The sequence below is a fragment of the Protopterus annectens genome, chromosome 6.part0 (assembly GCF_019279795.1).
Source record: "Protopterus annectens isolate FY-2018-M chromosome 6.part0, PAN1.0, whole genome shotgun sequence".
In the NCBI taxonomy this organism is placed as follows: Eukaryota; Metazoa; Chordata; order Ceratodontiformes; family Protopteridae; genus Protopterus; species Protopterus annectens.
The window spans coordinates 380,085,086-380,104,988 of record NC_056737.1 but is presented as its reverse complement, the minus strand read 5'-3'; the positions used below and the strand labels follow the sequence as shown (position 1 = coordinate 380,104,988).

The 19,903-nt window shown below is 40.8% G+C and overlaps 1 protein-coding gene across 4 annotated transcripts in view; it reads right to left on the bottom strand.

Moving 5' to 3' along the window:
• Window positions 1-19,903, bottom strand: part of ABCD4 (ATP binding cassette subfamily D member 4) — a 1,648,172-nt gene that overhangs the window by 721,172 nt on the left and 907,097 nt on the right. For all 4 annotated transcript variants that reach the window (XM_044074118.1, XM_044074117.1, XM_044074119.1 and 1 more), the window contains one exon: window positions 9,214-9,335. In XM_044074118.1, coding sequence (XP_043930053.1) covers window positions 9,214-9,335 — 122 coding nt within the window. The remainder of the gene's footprint in view (window positions 1-9,213; window positions 9,336-19,903) is intronic.

The following is a 19,903-nucleotide window of genomic DNA, read 5'->3' as shown; positions in this document are numbered from 1 at the left end:
CAGAGTCCCTCATTGACTCTCTTCAAGAGGAATCTTGATGAGTGGATGGGAGATCGTAGGTTTACCCCGGGTATCACTTCTGTGTCACTGTTAGACAGAGGCACAGTATACTAACCTCGAAAAAGGGCATAGCAAAATAAATTTAAAATGGGTGGCGAAAGCCAAACACATTCTGGCTAGGCTTATAAATGCCCTAGGGCAGATAGCCTAGTATGAACCTATGAACCTATAAAAGGAATCTCACAGAACAAAAGAAATGGTGAAAATGCAGAATGATAAAGAGAAAATAAGGCAGTATCTGGATAACATGTATAAGTTTAGAAAGATTACTGTTAATCAACTATTTTCAGATTATTACTCCAGATCACAAAAACTTTTAGCACATAACTTGGGCAACAGAAATTAGAAAGAAAGGGTTGTTGTCAAACTTAGGAAACATATAACAAGAAAAGTAACTGGAGATCTTGTAGAGATATTAAATATATTCTGGAAATGTTATGAAAATTTGTATAAAGCAAAAAAATGCATAAATCAGGAGCACAAATGAAAATAATTTATTGAGGACTTAATTTTGCAGGTTAGAGAGAGATGAGACTTAAATACTAAAAGTTAAGATAGTAGGAGATAAAAATGATGATGTATAATCAATCTTCAGGAAAGTCTCCAGGAATAGATAGCATTCCTGTGGAAGTCTGAAGGGAAGAAAGCGCTAGGCATTCCAAATAAGTTGTTTAACAGCATTTCAAAAGAAGGGGAAGCATCCACATCTTCTTTAAACACCTTTATTGAATTATCACTTGTGATATAGGCAAACGTACATTTATATAAAAGTAATGAAACCATATTAACAGGTTCACATTTATAAACACTACACAACACATACATTGTTATATATCCTATAACCTAAGCAGCACTACATAAATTATTCAGTTCTTGCCTTCTTTTAAACCTCAGTCCTCCGCCAAAATATTTTTATGTATATACTTAATTCATGTATTCTGATTCATACAGACTACTCAGTGGTGATCTCTGCCTTGCATATAAGGCAATCTTTGACCCTGCTTTATTGGAAATGATGCATATCCACAAGTCAAATGGTGCATGGGTTACTAGCGCTAAAGACTGTAACCTGGTATGTGACATTAACAAAACTTGCTGAAGGGTCAGATACGTCTCCCAGAGGTTACCAGACCTTTGGAACAGACTCCCACTTCATACCAGAGCCCCTCATTGGCCCTCTTCAAATGCAATCTGGATGATTGGATGGGTAACCATAAATTCACCCCAGGGATTGTACCTGTGCCCCTCTTGGACAGGGGCAATAGGTGCTAATCATGGAAATAAGGGTAGAACTTGGCTAGGCTTGTAAGGGCCCTAGGGCCATTAGCCTAGTAACTTCCTATGAATCTACTGTTCCCACAATTTCCAGTTTTTCTATGTAAGTTACACCTATCATTTTCTAAAGATCACATTTCCCGTTCTTTTAATCCTGTTGAAATATTCAATACTTTCATGTATAGTTTAGATTTTGATATTGCTTTTTTGGCAGCCATCAAAATTAAACTTAAGACATTACTATGTCTAGGCAATTCAGATCCTGTATCCCAGCTCAAAAAATTACTTTCTTAATTATTCATTTGTTAACCAAGTATTCCTGATGGTACTTTGTAGAGAATTTTTAAAGCCTGCCAACTCATTACACTCCCAAAATATATGCTCCCAGTTACTTCTTTTTTCACCATCACACTGCCTACGTCTGCCATCAACATGAGAAAAAAATTATTTAGAGCCTGCTTGGGGTATAAAAATATCTATGCAAACACTTCCAGGCAAATATCCTAATCTTCTAGATTTTGTTGCATATTTGGGAGCCATGCATATGTCCTCCCTTTGTTTCTTTATGAATTGCATATCTAATCTCTCATCTAAATCTTTTCTGACCTCTGATTGATTCTTACAGTAATATTTTATATGCTCTACTAATCATTCCTTTAACAGCAGCTTCTGTTCTAGGTCCAACAAAACACTCAACCAGCGCAGGTCTTTCATTTACGATTCCCCTATCCTTTTCTCTTTGTCTATACACTGATATCAATCCCTGCTAGGGAAGGCAATCACTTTCTTCTTGGCCTCTTTCATTCTATTACCCTTCCATTTCTAATCATTTGTTCCAAATATCTTGGTTCCATTGCTGTCTTCCTCCAGTAAATTTCAACCCCCTCGCTTATTTTCTGTACCTCAAAAGGCAGTCATCCCTATCAGCAGACTCTCCTTTCTCTATTCCCATGTTGGCTTAGTTCTTAGCATACTTTCTGCTAGTTTATGAATATAATATTCTGCATGAGTGTTAATGATATGCATCCAAAATCCCATTCTTTCCTTAATTCTTGAACCCCCCCCCCATTTCTTCATCATCCTTTTCCACTTTGAACTGTAGCTTTCTGCTTGCGCAACTCTGTCTGTTCTTGTTCTGTGAGATTTCCCCTTATTTTGTAATACTTTAACTATTGTCAATTGCTCTAAATAATTCTTATTACTTCTTAAACAGATCTCTTTCTTTTATTTCTACCCTGTTATTAAACCTCCATTTACATTTCATCACACCCACCAACTACAGCTTTTGGAGTGCTTTCTATCTTCCATAATAAAACCAGTAAAAAATAGTGTGGGTAACAGCAACAACGAAAAATAAATCTAACACTATACAGTGTCCAAGGAATGCAGCCGCACAACAGAAACAATACGACCTGTATTTAATATTAAAAAATCAAAACAACGAACAGTAATACGGATCAAGCACTTTCATCCACCCAACATGTGGACTTCACCAGAATCAACTAAACAATTAACATGGGCTAATTTATACATTTTTAGACACCAATACCTTAAATGCATTTAAAAAGACATATACCCTATACTCAAATGAATCATAAAGAATTATATAAAATCGCCTAAGCACATCATATTACTAAAAAATATAATACAATATGTGATGAATCCGATAGTCATCTGAATCTTAATCCGTGTTCATGCATAACAATAAAAAATAATTTTTTGTTATAACATATAATAAAATTGTATACAGGCATTCGTGTCCATATAAATTCAATATATGCTAGCCATTCTAATGGCCATTATATATATAGTCCTAAGGGAATACTAAAGAGCGTATACCATGATGCATAATTTATAAATCTAAAATCATGTATGATCCAAAACTTAAAATGCTGCATACATCCAATATAATTCAACATTGTAATAAGTATATACCAAACAAATATCCTACTATAATAAAACAATAAATATCAATAATTATTGGCATATGACTTGAAATAGTTACTGAATGTGTATCAAAGTTCTCAATTAAAAGGACATGCTCTTGTGAAATATAATTTCTGTGAAGTCTAGCCCAGTTATTGTACCTTGTGTAATATTTAAATTCTCTGAGTTCCTACTACTATTGTAATAAGTATATACCAAACAAATATCCTACTATAATAAAACAATAAATATCAATAATTATTGGCATATGATTTGAAATAGTTACTGAATGTGTATCAAAGTTCTCAATTAAAAGGACATGCTCTTGTGAAATATAATTTCTGTGAAGTCTAGCCCAGTTATTGTACCTTGTGTAAAATTTAAATTCTCTGAGTTCCTACTACTGAATTCATGTTTTTTTACACCAAATATTTTCATAAATTTCTTCAGAAATTTACCTTCTATTTTTAGATTTTCACTTCTAGGCCCCCAGATATATCCTTATTGTTGTAAATCAAATTATAGTCCCCACCTATGAGAAATATTCTTTGCTGAAAGGCAATTACTTCTCCCAAAATGTTTTAAGTTCCAAAGTAGAAGTTATGGGTGGAATATAAATACGTAGCCCTTATTACTACAAATCTGTCATTATCTTTTTTCTGTCTTCTGTCACTATTGGAGTTCCTTTAGCAATTAATCTAAGTACTCCTTTTCCTTTGTCCCTGATATTCTGCAGAATATTCATCCTGAAATCTTTTCTTTATCAGATTCACATGCTCAGTTCATTCCAAATGTGTCTCCTGTAGCACTGATATTTGTTCTCTGCATTTCTTAATATAATTAAGCCTTCTCTCCTTTTTGTCCGTACTTGTGAAACCATTCAAGGAAGCACCAACATCGTGGAAGAAAGCTGTGGTGAGTGTATTGTTAAAGATGATAAAGACACATTAGACCCAGCTTCATATAGGCCCATTTAAATTTTAAAATTATGATTTTTAAGTGCTTATGTCTATACTAGCTAAAAAAATGGCAAATGTGTTCCCAAAATTGAAAGATATGTATCAACCTGGTTTGTGGAGGGGATAGAAATATTTGACAATATTACTAAAACAATAATTATTCAGAGTCAAGCAAAATGCAAGAAAATACCACAGTTGTTGCAGAGTCTTGATGCAGAGAAAGCATCTGACAGAGTAAGATGGGATTTTGAGTAGGACAATGGAAGCATTTGGATACTCTACTATAATAAGGTTAATTAGAAGGATATATGAAGGACTAGCGGCAATAATTAAAGTTTGTCTCTTGTTTGAACAGAGGAACCAGGCAGAAGTGCCCTCGTTCCCCTTTACCATTGGCATAAAAAATAAGGAACTCAGAAATTCAAGGATATAATTGGTATGATAATCAAGAAAAGTTGGCTTGACTTGCAGATGATATTTTATACTTGATGAATCCAGAAAAGGACACCAGTGTTGCGGAACATTTTGAGACAGTTCCAAGTCATTTTAAAACATAAAAATTAGATAAAAGTAAGGCTATGGCCAGAAATTATGTACCCACATAATACCTGGTTCAGCAATACCCAAATTTATGGGAATATGACAAGTAGCATTTAGTAGTATGGATTAAAATGGCTTTTGTTATAGCAGCTAAAGAAGTGGGAAGAGGCTAAACAAAAGATAATATAAAAATTGAGACATGGGAAGCGCTTGTTTATGGATATGGTTAGTAAGATACAAGCAGTTAAAATGTTTTTAGACCCTTTAGTTTTACATATGGGTCAGGCATATTTTTATCAACCAGAGGAAAAGTTGTGGGCAACAATTAATAAAGATTTGAAGGAATTTATCTGGGAGGGACAGAAGGCAAGAGTTAAATGGGATAAGTTAATTATGCCATTAGAACAAGGTGGCTTAGGATTACCTGGCTTGAAGGGATATTTTCCATCTACACAGCTAAGGCTCATATATGCAACACAAGCAGTTAATTATAATTCAAAATGGAAATGAATGCTGACTGATAATGATGTGGGGGGGGGGGGTTCAAGAAATAGAGAACAGGATTTTGGATGCAGATCCTTAAGGAGAATAATATTCATAAACTAGCAGAAACTATTCTAAGTAGTAAACCAACATGAAAACGGAGAAAGGAGATTTTGCCAGTAGGGATGACAACAAGTAGGAGTACAGAAAACAGACAAGAAGGGACTGGAATTTACTGGAGAAAATTGGCAAAGGAGCCATGGTACAGGAAGCAAATAAGTAAAGTGGGAAAGGTACTAGAGTGGGATGAAGCCAAGAAGCAATTTTTATTGCAGGCTAGAGGCTACTAGGGATTGACATCAGAGTACAGGCAAAGAAAACAGGATAGGGGAATCTTAAGTGAAAGATCTGCTCTAGTAAGAGTTTTTATTCGAAACAGGAACAGGAGCTGCTCTTAAAAAGGGATCATTAGCAAGAAATATAAAATATTACATTATGACTATAAGAATCACAGCAGGTTAGAAAATACTGGGAAGAGAGATTGGAAAAGCAGTTTACAAAAGGACAACTGGAGGATGTATGTACAGCTCTCAACTATGCAAATAGTCCAGAACATTTAAGGATTTTTGCTTGAAAGTGTCTGCATAGATATTTTTATATACCAAATAGACTTCAAAGAATTTTTCCTCAAAAGGTATCTGAGAACATATGCCCTGGGAGTATAATGACAGATTTTAAAATTTCCTACGAGTAGTCTGCCAGAAATATTGGGTGAGAAATGGCTGTAATTCAGGAAATTATTCTTTTGAGCTGGGAATCAGGATCAGAATTCCCTATACACAGTATTTAAGTTTAATTCTGTTGGCTGCCAAAAAGCAATTACTAGAAAATGGAAATTAAAGTCTAAACCAGCATTATTTGAAGTACTGAATTTTACAAAAGAGATAAAAGAACTGGGAGAGAGAGATCTTTAGAAAAGGTAAGGAGCAAATTAATTTCCCCAAACCTGAGGACCTGAACTTAGCTATAAGAAAGTGTGTTTTCAAGAGACAACCTTCAAAGCCAATAATCCAGCGAGCAGATTGAATGGAGAACAGGCAAGCACATGCAGCATTAAGTTCTAGTCCTAATGAAACAAAGCATTCTTCAAAATTGTGGGAGACATGTGCAGCCCCTTTAAGGAACTGCTTGATAAACCAGGGCTGTACCATGATCCTGCCATTTACACGGACATGACGGGCAGAAACAGACAGTTCCAATCTGACTATGAAATAAATGAAGCCCATGTCTTACAGGTGCTAGAGAAAGGCCACGGTATTCTATAAATATAACTGGAGTAGCATTCTGCAAATGATGGAAATTGTGGGAACAATACACGCAGAATAAAGTTTCAGGAGGAGGACTGAGGTTTAAGGAAGACAGGAATTCAACAATTTATGTAATGTTGGACTGACAATAGTCAAAAAATAAAAATGTGTGAGATGTACAATATATGTAATTGGAAAAAATATGGTTTGCTTTCTTTTCTGTTAATGATTGTTTGCATATGTCTTAAATAATAATTTAATAAAGGTGTTTATAAAAAGATCAGAATTCTCAATTAGTTTATTTAAATCTTATGTTAAGTTTTGTCTCAGTTTGCAGAAGTTTTGTAATAGTTTTAAGTTACTTATAAGTAAGCATCATAACTTATGGGATCACCTAACAAACATTTTTAATGGTTATATATCAACAGTTTAATGAATGGATTATTTAACTACAGTCCATAACACTAAGTATCATGTAAGTGTTTCACATTCCCTATGTAACTTTTCAGTTATAGATATTTTATAAAGCTGCATAGCCTAATAAACATGTCTGTTGCATCTCAACTATAATAAACAGAATATGAGGTTATCTCAGAAGGTGTCATGCTGTTTCAGATTTAAAATCATGCAATGTCTCCTTCCTGGTAATCTTGTGATACCTACACCCTCCACTGAGTTATTTATAATAAACCTTGCAGACAATACCTCGATATCAATGATAACATTTTAAGCCATGTATTACAATGTTCCCATGGCATGGAGGTGCAATTTCAATCTTAGAATTTGAAAAGTTGTGCTACTTGCAATGATCCTTTTCTGATGAGCTACCACTGATCTATCTACATATTCTGTTGAAAAGCTTTCTCTAATTCAACATACTTGCCACTGTTAGCTTACATTCTGAGATGGTGTATGGTTAGTTTTCACTCAAGTGTTTATTAGACCTACATCATTCTCTTCATAGGCCTATAAATGCATATTTTCATGTTATATTTTACATTTTACATGCAGTTTCAATAAAAGGAATGCTTCAGCACAAATGAATAACCTTCAGTCAAGAATACTGATAATAAAATCTGATAACAGAATGTGTAGTACATTAAGTATAAAACAATCTTGTTTAGATGGCATGAGGCTTGGGAACCAAGGTTAAAGAGGCATGTAGAACTTGTGGGAAATTTACAGGGTTTTGGTATTATTAGGAGTGATACTTCAGGCGCATAAGGTTTGTTAGTTCACACTGATACACACAATGTCATTGCAGTGCAGTCCACAGAAGTTTGGTGCAGACATTCGAGAGTGAGTGCAGAAGTCAGGTCAAATATTCAGCATTCCAGAATATTAATTACATTACTCAGGACAAAATGAATAATTCTGAGTATAATGAGTGTAGAAACTACAGACATTATAAATTCAGTCTTTCAGTTTATCAGCACTATTATTGGAGACAGTAAGATTTAATTAGGCTATTACTGACAGAATTTATAGACAGTATAATGAGTGCAAAAACTCTGGACATTATAATTCAGTCCATTTCAGTTTAGCAGCACTATTACTGAAGACGGTAAGATTTGATTCAGATACTGACATCCACTTCTACTGTACATAATAAAACATTCTTAACTGAACTACAGCATATGCAGACTTTTATTCTGAAAGGTACAGGAAGATTTGACACGAAGGACAGTTCATCATAGTTCTGGGTAATTAATTGATAAAGACATTCCTTCCAGTCATTCCACCATCATTACAGTCATTTCCAGTATCATACAGTCCTTTCAGTTCTTAGAGATAAGTGTCATTCATTTCTGTTTTGCATATGGGTCTATATCACTTCTTCGAAAGCTTAATTGAGCTAATTGCTATTTGTTGAACCCTATTCAGTGAAAGCTCAATTAAGTGAATGATTGTTTCAGCAAAAAATTTCCTAGGGAAAGGACGTGGTTGGTATCATCAGGAATTTGCCCTTTTCTCCACTGTTAGTGTGATCTTGGAGTTGGTATATATAGTTGGGGGGGGGGGGCAAAGCCCCCCACTTTGAAGGGTTTTAAATTTTGTTGTATTGGTTCTGGTCGGTAGCTAGCCTACTAGTTTCTTTCCCTAGGAAATGTTTGGCTGAAATGGTCGTTCGCTTAAATGAACTTTGACTGATTTCAGTTTGATGATTAGCAATTCGCTCAATTAAGCTTTCGATGAAGTAATATAGACCCTTGCATACACTGCATATCAAATATGTTCATCTACCTATAACTTTGTAACATACTTCAGCTGTTGGTTACCATAATGAAATGTTATGTGAAAAGTTTTAATGACAGAGACTTTTATGGAGAAAATGAGTCTGTCTTTTTCAAATCCAGCATATGGCACACTTATATGTAACACTGAAAAGTTGATGTTGATATTGGTAGCACTACTGGTAAAGTGGGGCAGGTATGCGTCTTACAATAAGGGTTACTGAAAACCCCAGTAAAACAGTGTAGGACAACAGGCTGTTCATAGATGCTACTATTTCATCTTTTAACGCTAAGAGAACACTTTATGCTGTGGTGTTGGAAAAATAATTTTATACATACTGCAATTTTGGATTCCTCCAGAAAAAAAAATCGGAGTCTAATAAGGCAATACATTATGAACTAAACAGTGAGACTAGTGCTCCAAGTTACCTTGCTGACAAGGGCACTGAGTTCTGCAGGTGTCAAGCTGTCGAAGACCCCACTAAATATTGGAATAGCAATAACGATATAACTGAGAATACTGCCAAGGTAGTCAAATGTGTTGATCCCAACTGAAATTAGAAAAGAATTCAGATATTACAATTGTTATCATCCCCTACTTGATCTACAACAGATACTCTAAGACAAAAAAATGTACTTTGAGTACAGCTCATACATATAAATCATTGAGGCAGTGGAACCATTGTCACAGAAATTAACAATAAAGGCGTTTTTGCCATATCAGTAAATCAGTGACTGGGACCCTCCTTGGTAGGTCTGCAGTTGGCTTCATCCTATCTTCCTATTTGGTTTGTTGTTTTTCTCTGAAGCTCATATTTGTAGGGGTTCGTGTAGCCCACAAAGTGAATACTATGAAGTACAGAGCCACATTAGGACAGTGTGGTAAACTACTGCTCTCAGCAGCTCATCTCAAACCAGAATATATTTCTTGAAATTCAATAGAAAACAGTTAATCTACATTATTTTCAAGGATATACAAATACACACCTGCCTGACTTACAAGGAAAAGTAACCACTGAAGGCTATCCAAACACAGAAGGCGCAAAAAGGTAATTGTAACCGACTGAGAATTGTTCCTTTTATAAATCAACTGATACAATATGAGCATATCTGTTAAAACTAAAACTGTGGGTGTTACTGGATAGTTATACAAATGTGTGTGTGTGTCTGGGGGGCATGTAGTAAATCCCAAAGGAGAAAAAAGAAAGAGTTTAGTCAGGAGGAATAGCTCAGTAGACTGAATCCTGTAGAATTAAGTTACCAAGAAAGTTCAATTCATGGATTCACAGACCAAGGAATAATGTCTGTCGAAAACACAAATCACCATGTTCAAATGTTAGTGATAGAACATGTTATCTGAAACAAGCAATGGAAGTCTTTCATTAAGCAGTTTCCAGTGGCTATTTAGCCATCTGCTTGTAAAACAGAATACACTTGGCAGTCTATCTATAATGGGTTTGCTTGGCAACCACCATTATGTACCTCCTCAGACAAGAGAAATGTCTCTGTCTGTAAATACTGTAAACTTATACATATGTTTTAGGATGAACCTGAGCTAGGGATGAATTTCTGCCTAATTTCTAGCTCCATGGAGTAAAGATGAAGATAAAGAGACTGAATTAAGGACAATTCTGATATCACTTTCTGGAGGAAATGTAGGTTGGTCATATGGAATTTCTGGCTGTTATGAAAGACTAAATAGGTTTCCCTAAAATGAGGGCCTGAACTTAGCTACTAGCAAGTGTTTTTAACAGACGGCCTTCAAAGCTACTAATCCAGCAGGTTTAAATGGACAGCAGGCAAACACATAAAGCATTAAGTTCAAGTCCTAATGAAACAAAGGATTCTTCAAAATTGTGGGAGACATGTGCAGCCTCTTTAAGGAATTGCATGACAAGCTAAGGCTGTACCTCAATTCTGCCATTTGCATGGACATAATGGGCAAACAGCCAGCATCCAATTTGACCATGAAATAAATAAGGCCCAGATCTTAAAGGTGCCAGAGAGAGAGAGATATCATGACAAGCTGCAAATGTAATAACTGGAGTAACATGGAATGCTACTCAAGTGAAGAATCTCTTCCACTTGGCAGAGAAGGTCTGTTACATGGAACTGTTCCCGGAAACTTCAGTCACCTCTGATGCTTGCACTGGGAGATCTGACTGATGGTTTAAAGTAAAAAGTGTTGAGTGCCTGGTTCTTACCGGACATATACTGAGTTGTCTCCCTGACTGTAAAGAGAGGGCTTTCAGTATTAAAAAGAAAAAAATGACAGCATAAAACCATACCATTCTCAACCACCAGGGAGCAAAATGTATGTTCTTTCCTCCCTGAACTCTGGAATTAGGATAGAATTAGAATAGAAAAGAGTTGGAATGGTCATAAGGTATACAGGAATCTTCCCTTGCCATGGGATTCTGCACTGTGAATTTCACCTTTAGTCTAATGAAGAAAAGAAAGAAGTAGATACCATTATTCTCTCAGATGGCAAAGTTCCACAACTCCCCACCTCAGGAAAATTTGAAATGGGCATGGCTCTTAAATCCACAACTCCAGAACAGGACAAGATAATAGTGGGGAATCTTCCATGTTCTCTTTCCAGGAGGAATGTAAATTACTGAAGTGATGCCGCTGTCTATGAATCACTGTCAGACGCAAACTGCTGCTCCACAAAGGGTGTGACCACATGCCACCCCCACTTGCCTGTTTGGCTACCACATGAACTGACTAACAAACCAGTTTATGACATTTAGCATAGGCAGTATCCCCTGCAAAGCCCGGGGGAGGGGTCAAGATGCATGAAGCTCTGACTGGTTGATGTGGAGATCAGTCAGATTAGGGGAGACCATTTCCTATAAACCATAGAAGAATCAACATGAATTCCCCAGCCCATCAGCAAGCTACCCCCATGAAGATACAGTATGGGTCCGGCTGAAGAAATACTCTCCATCACTGCAACATTTGCAATCACAGGTGTGCAAAAAGCAACAAAGATAATGGTTGCTATCTAGTTCAAAAGGCAAAGAATGGTCCCAGGCTTGGAACCTCTGTTGTCTCCTACCTCAGGCTACCACATTCATGACCTCCAGGGGCAAAAACAGCCAACAGTGAAAAGCAGACAACTTAATCATTGAAGGCAATCTCCTGAGATGGGTTTATACAGGTCATTTCCCAGTGTAACCTCCTATATACTATAATCTATTCCAGTGATGTCACCAGAGACTCTCCTCAACAGTACTCCAGCATCTAGTTATGTAGGTAGGAGAATAAGTGGCATTATTTCAACAAAGCTAATACAACTACAACTGACATCTTTGTGAATTCTGTGTGGTACCATGGCATAGAAGGATGGAGTCCTAACTATAATCCAGTTGACAAGGGATTGTTCAACGTCTCAGGCCATGGAGAAGCAGACTGGGCACAGAGGAATAAAAAGGATCAACTTACTCAATTGCTCCTTGGGGGATGCTGACGGATATATATTTTGCTGAGGAAAGCACACTTCCCTTTAACATGTTCCCATTTGTGACTGAAGATCTAGTGAGAGCTGTCCAATCAAAAAAGGGGTGTCTAGGCTAACAGAGGGGTTACATCACAAGTGGAAGTTAATAACACCCTCACATTGAGCCCAATACATATCTATTCCTACAGCACTTACTACAACATGCAGGGAGAACTTTTAGTTATGTACTTACCATAACTTTAGATGTTTGGGATCCATCTCACCTACATTCTGTACTGATGGGCTCGGAGCCGATCCCTCGGCTCCGACTCGGCACGCTATGCTATAGAGCGAAGCCTCTTATTGGCTGAGCTATTCCCTATCCCAGGATGCACCACCACTAATCCCCCAGATCTTGTTTGTCCGCATTCATGCACACATACATAACTTGTTTATATAACATTGCCAGATGTTTCAAGATGAAACAATAGGATTCGGACCGTCCGATCTCTTCTGATCTCCAAGGAAGGGGGAAGGAGGGTGGGTTATTGGGAATGTAGGCGAGATGGATCCCAAACATCTAAAGTTATGGTAAGTACAAGATGTTATGTGATCCTATCTCGCCTACATTCTGTACTGATGGGACAGCGTCCCTAGCACCTAAATCCTGGGTGGCTCACTGGAAAACACTCCTGAGCACTGTGGAACCAAATGAAGCTCGCCCCCGAGATGCCACATCCAATTTGTAGTGGGAAATGAAGGTGTGCGGGGAAGACCACGTAGCCGCAGCACAAATGTCACTAATGGCAAGCTTAGAATGGAATGCTATTGAAGTAGCCATAGCTCTTGTAGAGTGAGCTTTGACAGAGGTCGTAAGCTCTTTATTAGAAGAGGAATAAGCTTGACTAATACAGTCCCTGATCCATTTGGCAATAGTGACCTTTGTGACGGCTTTGCCCAATTTATTATCCGAAAAGGACACAAACAATTGATCTGTTTCCTTGTTTGTTTGGCCCTATCTAAATAAAAGCATAATTGCCTGTGGACATCTAATGTGTGGAATATGTATTCTGCTTTGTTTGAATACTTTGGAAAGAAAACTGGAAGTTCTAATGACTGTTGTAGACAAAAACTAGAACAAACTTTAGGGACAAAGGGTGGATTTGGCCTGAGAGATACTCTATCTTTGTGAAAAACCAGGTACGGAGGTTTTACAGACAAAGCTTGAAGCTCTGAAACCCTTCTGGCAGAAGTAATTGCGACCAGAAAGGCAGTCTTCCACGATAGAAATTTCAAATCACATGTTGCTGCCAGTTCGAAGGGGGAGGAAGTTAAGGCACGTAACACCACATCGAGATCCCATGGAGGAGCAGGATGAGAAATCGGAGGTCGTAAAAGCGCAGCACCTTTCATGAAGGTCTTACACAATCTGTTGCTCATTAAAGGTGGGTTTATAGATTCATGAAAATTGGAAATAGCCGCCAATTGAACCCTGATGGTAGAGACTGAAGAACCTTGATTGAATAGGGAAGTTAGAAATTTCAGGACTTCCGATACAGGAATAGTGATGGGATCCAGACCCCGGAGTTGAGCCCAAATAGCAAATCTCTTCCATTTGCTAGAATACAATTTCTTAGTGGCAGACTTGTGGGCCGAAGATAAGATATGTACGACTTCCGGGTCTAAGGTATGATTCCAGACTATAGTCGGAAGAGGAGGAGCCAAGCTGTTAATTTCAAGGTGTGGAGGGACTGGTGGAGTAGTCCCGACTGATGAACTAATAGGTCTGGGATCTGATCCAGGAGCCATGGACCGTCCAGTGCATATTTCCAAAGATAGGGGAACCATACCTGACGAGGCCAGTAAGGAGCAACTAAGATCATTTTGCTCCCCAAGTGAGACGCCTTTTGGATCACTCTGGGAAGGAGGGGAACTGGGGGAAAAGCGTAAAGCAAGCCGGTAGGCCAAGGATGGGCTAGTGCGTCCATAGGGCTCTCCCCCGGAGCTGGAGTGAAGGAGAAGAACTTTTTGCACTTCGCATTCAGCGTGGTTGCGAAGAGGTCGCAACAAGGAATTCCCCATTTGCTGAAAATCTGAGTTGCAACCGTATTGTTCAGAGACCACTCGTGTGGAGAGAGGATAGTTCTGCTCAGTTTGTCGGCTATCACATTGGACTTGCCAGGGATATGAGTCGCCACTAGAAATCGTTTGGTCGACACTGCCCATTCCCAAACTGTCATGGCCTCTCTGCAAAGGGGGTAGGATCTGGTCCCTCCCTGCTTGTTCAGGTACCAGACTACTGACATGTTGTCGGAGTGAATGGCAATTACGCCCTGAGGGAGGTAATCGTGAAGGGCTTGTAGGGACAGAAACACCACCATCATTTCTAAAATGTTGATATGAAGGAGGCTCTCTTCCGAATGCCATTTGCCTTGGACTGACCTGCCCAGGGAATGCCCCCCATCTGGGAGGCGTCCGTAGTCAAAGTGGCCACAGGAGGAGGTGGAACAAAGGGTCGTCCCTGATCCAGATTGGAGGGCACCAGCCACCAGCGAAGGTCCCATTTGCAGGTGTCCGTGATCCATATGAGGTGACTGAGAGGGAGATCCTGAAAGGACCACTGTGTTGAAAGAAGCCACTGGAGAATTCTCATGTGCAACCTTGCTAGGGGAACTAGAAGAACCGTGGCAGACATAGATCCCAATAGCTGCAGGACCATTCTGGCTGGGGCTTTGGATCTGGGAAGTAAGGCTCGAACTTGAGCCTGTATGGTTTGTATCCTTTCTGTAGGAAGATAGACCCGCATTCGGTTTGAGTCTATCTCTACTCCGATGAATCTTATGCGTTGAGATGGCAGCAACACAGACTTTGGCCAATTGAAGGTGATTCCAAGGGAAGTGCCCAGTGATATTGTGGCTTGTAGGCTCTGCAATAGTAGATGCTTGGAGGTGGCAGTTAGGAGCCAGTCGTCTAGATACGGAAACACCTGGAATCCTAGACTTCTCAGGTGAGCAGTCACGACCGCCAAACATTTGGTGAACACCCTGGGGGCTGTGGTGAGACCAAAGGGCAGCCATGGAACTGAAAATGACTGTCTCCTAGGCTGAAGCGCAGATGTCTCCTGGACGCTTGATGTACCATGATATGGTAATAAGCGTCCTTGAGATCTATGGAGCACATCCAAACACCTTTCTCCAGCAGTGGGAGAATGGATTGTATGGTGACCATTCGGAACTTGGACTTTTTGACTGAACGATTCAGAATGCTGAGATCCAAAATGGGCCTCAAGTCCCCGGTCTTTTTTGGCACCAAAAAGAATCTTGAGTAAGTCCCTAATCCGATCTGGTCTGCGGGGACCGGTTGGATGACTCCTTTTTGAAGCAGCTTTGAGACTTCTAAGGCTGCAATTTCCCGTTGACTGGGTGGCGGGTCCGGGATTTTCTTGGACGGAGGTGGGGAGTGAGAAAAGGGAATGGCGTAACCTCCGGCGATAATTCGAAGCACCCATCGGTCCTGAGTGATACCTTCCCAGGCTTTTAGGTGCCTCGAAAAATGACCCCCGACTGGCTCCGGAGCTGCACAGTCGGGCAATCCCTCAGGGATTGTGAAAGGCTGAAGAGCCACGAAAGGACTCGCGGTCTCCAGTGTTGCGGGGGCCTCTGCCGCCTCTGGGACGGCGTCTTCCAGAAGAATTTCCCCCTCCTCTGCCTCTAGAAGGGGAATCGTCCTGCTGTGAGGGATAAGACTTCTGAGATCTACAGAACCACATTTTCCCTCCTCTTTTAGCCTTGGGGTAAGGCCGAAAGGGAGTGGAAAATCGTGCCCCTGACAGTCAAAGTCTTACCTTCTTGCTGCAGCGGGTCAATGTGTCCTTTACCTTGGGTCCAAACAAAGAGGACCCATCAAAGGCGTCGGCACAGGAAGACTTGAAGGCTTCCGCAAAATGACACAGGCGGAGCCAGGCTTGCCTCCGTAGAGCAATACCTGTACCCGCCGCTCTACTCGCCCCCTCGGCCGCATAAGAAATGAGCCTCATGGACGAGTTTGATATGGATGACAACGTAGCCAACTGAGAGCCAACCGTCTGGGCCAGCTGCTCAGGTAGGTTACCCAAGAGGGTATCTGAAAGCTCCTTGATCAGATCCCTCTGAAACCTGGTGAAGTGCATTAAATAGTTCAGGGATCTTAAGGTAAAGGCCGCTGAACTGAGGGTGCGCTTACCGTACCGATCCATGCTCCTAGACTCCTTGTTGGGTAGCAGATGCCACCACCAAGGCATCTTACAGCCACACCTTTAGTCAAAAACTCCTTCTCCGGGGGTGCTAACAGGAACTTATTTGGGCGAGCAGGCACCGGTTCCACAGAGTCTGGGTGTTCCCACGCCCTTCGACAGATCAAATCTAGGAGCTCGTCGAAGGGCGGAGACACCCAGGAGGCGGAGGGCTGAGCCCCGAAGGCCTTAAGGAACACCGACTCGTCAGCAGAAGGGGGTTTGGAATGCCAGCCGCCTCGTTGTTTGAGGGCTTCCAGGATGTCTGCAAAGGAGACATAGTCTGAGGACGACTTAGGGGACCCCTCTGCATCATCAAGATCAGTGTCTGACGTGAGAGACTCATCGGGGGAGTCAACGTGCTTCCTCTTGCACGATCTTTTCCTTGGGGGTTCCTCCGAAGAAGCTTCAGAGGGACCTCCAGGAGGGAACCCCAGTGGGGGTGACCTCAGGCCCCGGGGCTCCGCTGTCTAAGGACAGGGGGACTGCCAAAGCCCCAGTCTCCGTATGCAGGGAAGGTGTTGGAGAGACCATGGAGGTAGCCAAAGAAGATTTGGCTAACGCACTCCTCATGGCCCTGAAGGCCGGACCACCAGAATCCTGGGAAGGTCCAACCCCCGTGGCCACAACAGTAGACAGTACCCCCACAGCCGACGCACCGAGAGGAAGGCTTGGGACCGAAAACATCAGTCCCGAAGCGTCCCCCCCCGGGGCCGACAGAGGAGGTCCGCGTACCGAACTCCGACTCGAGAGCCGGGGTTGGAGTAAGGGTCGGGGCCGACCTGAAAACCTCCATCGGTTCCACCAGCACCGGCTCAAACGGTGCCGAGGCTGTTGGAGGGTGAACCATAACTACAGGGTGGACCATCGGCTCCGAAGCCGAATGGGCTGGAGCCGAAACTAACTTTTGGAACACAGGAGACTGGAAAAGTCTTAGGAGCACCCTGTCGATGTCCGAATCAGACATCTTGGAGGATCTAGATGAAACCGATCGGGTCCGAACCGACTTCTCCATCGGCTCCAAAGGACTGGGGGACCGGCTCCGAATGGACTCGACCAATATCGGTTCCGAGGGAGATCCCAAAACAATTTCCCTCGGTGCCGAGGAGGGCTTCGGCGCCGAAGGGGAAGAGTCTGAGCCGGCAACCCTCATCGGCTCCAAAATCAGTGGAGCCGATGAAGGTGACCTGCCTCTCGACGCCCCAGTTCTCGGCTCCGAAACCAGAGGAGTCGAGACTGGAGGTATCGAGGCAGACCGTTCCGCCCTTGGCTCCGAAGTCCGTGGAGCCGATGGAGGAGCCTGCCTAGGTTTCTTAGCAGTCGGTTCCGACGGGCTGGTCGGAGCCGACGCTTTCTTCTTCTTGGTAGGAGAGGATGAGGAAGATAAGGCCTCCTCGAAGGAGGGTTTAATCAGCCCTTTCAGTATTAATTTATTCTTCCTCTCTTGAAGGACTCTAGATGAAAAAGCGTGACACACGCTACAGGACTCCTGTAGGTGCTTGGCGCCTAAACAATATACGCACGAGGAGTGATCATCGGTTATAGACATCTTATAACCGCACCTCGTGCACTTTTTGAACCCTGAGGGTCTATGTTCTTTTGACAAAGTGCCTATCAAAAAACCTAAAACAGTGGAAAGGTGCACTAACTTGTCAGAACAAAAGCTTTACCACAATAGAAAAATTTAACTTTTAACTTTAAACTTTAAACTTATAACTTTTTTTTTTTTTTAACGACACAATACAATGACAGAAAACACTAAAAGGAGGGCCAAGACCCTCTAACTTAAACAGGTACTTGACCTCCTTGAAAAAATAAGATAAACTAGCTGAAGAATAGGGGAAGGCCCCTCTAACTTAAACGGGAAACCTATCCCTTAAACAAACACACAATTTACCTCAAAATTTACCTCAAAAAAATGTACCAAAAACACACTCGTACAACAACAATAGCTGTTAAAACAGCTTTTGGGTAAGAATAAGGAATTTCCTGACAGGAAACTTTAGAAAAAACAGTACTTAGCTCAGCCAAGTTTGAGACCACGTCCTAGCTTGTAAGCGGCAAACGAGATCTGGGGGATTAGTGGTGGTGCATCCTGGGATAGAGAATAGCTCAGCCAATAAGAGGCTATGCTCTATAGCATAGCGTGCCGAGTCGGAGCCGAGGGATCGGCTCCGAGCCCATCAGTACAGAATGTAGGCGAGATAGGATCACATAACATCTGTGGATTTCAGACAATGATGTGTCATGAGTAATCCAAAATGCGCAACACTGCCATCAAGGTGACCTACAACAGTAAAGATAAGACTCCCTGAAGAGTCATAATCCTGAGGTTGACATAAAAGCTGAGCTCACTGATGTCACTGAAATCATAGATGGGATTTAACATTTGGTCTTCTATGGCACGTAGAAGTAGGAGTAGAATCCTTGATTGTATCCCAAAGGAGGGACAGCCTCTTCAGCTCCTCTGACAACTACAGACTGTAGACGGTGAGTGATTAAATCTCAAGTCTTCTCCAGCTCCAATAATTGGGGAAGTGCAAACTCCTGATCAGCATGCACAGAGGTGTCTCCCCCAGAATGCATGTCCTATTAAGAGAGGTAAAAATACATAATCATATACTTACCCCAAACTGCAGTAAACTCCATCCACAGTTGCTGGATAGAAAGGCTATCTTGAAAGGAGGGTAATAACCATCCACTGCAGAAGACCTCTTCATAGATTAAATTGCATGAGCATTTTATAAATAAATATACATTTGTCTGCGTGTTTGTGAATACACACACACACACACACACACACACACACACACACACACACGTGACCCTGAAGACCTTCTGCAGTAACAGGAAGAATCTCAAATAATAAAAAAGTCACCTGAAGGATAATGCTGGAGAGATCAAAGAGCAAGGGTTCCAAAGGCAGAATGCTAAGTATCAAAGGAAGTCTGACTCTTGGAACCAACAAGCAAGTGACTGCAGGAAAAATATATGCAATTATGACATTTCTGAAGCATACACTGGAATCAGAAATTCTCCATTAGTGGTATTGGACAGCATTTTCTGTTAAGTGGTTGGCTACATGATGCAAAAGTTAATACAATGCAGACTCTATTTGTGACAGGATTTGCCTAACCACTGCAAGAACCTCCCTACCTGGAACAATGGAGACAAGCTGATCCATATCTTTTAAATAAAATACTCATCTTCAGGTAAAAAGAAAAATAGCTGTCTGTGCATGGACATTGTGTGGAAAGTTTTCTTTTAAGATTTGGTCTCCAGAAAGAAAATATATCATTGCTGGAACCTGTGTCTAACAGAACTCTTTTCAAACTATCTGGAAATATACAGAGCTAAGTAAATTTTGGTTCTTCAGAATTGTGTACTGTAAATTGTTGCTGGACTAA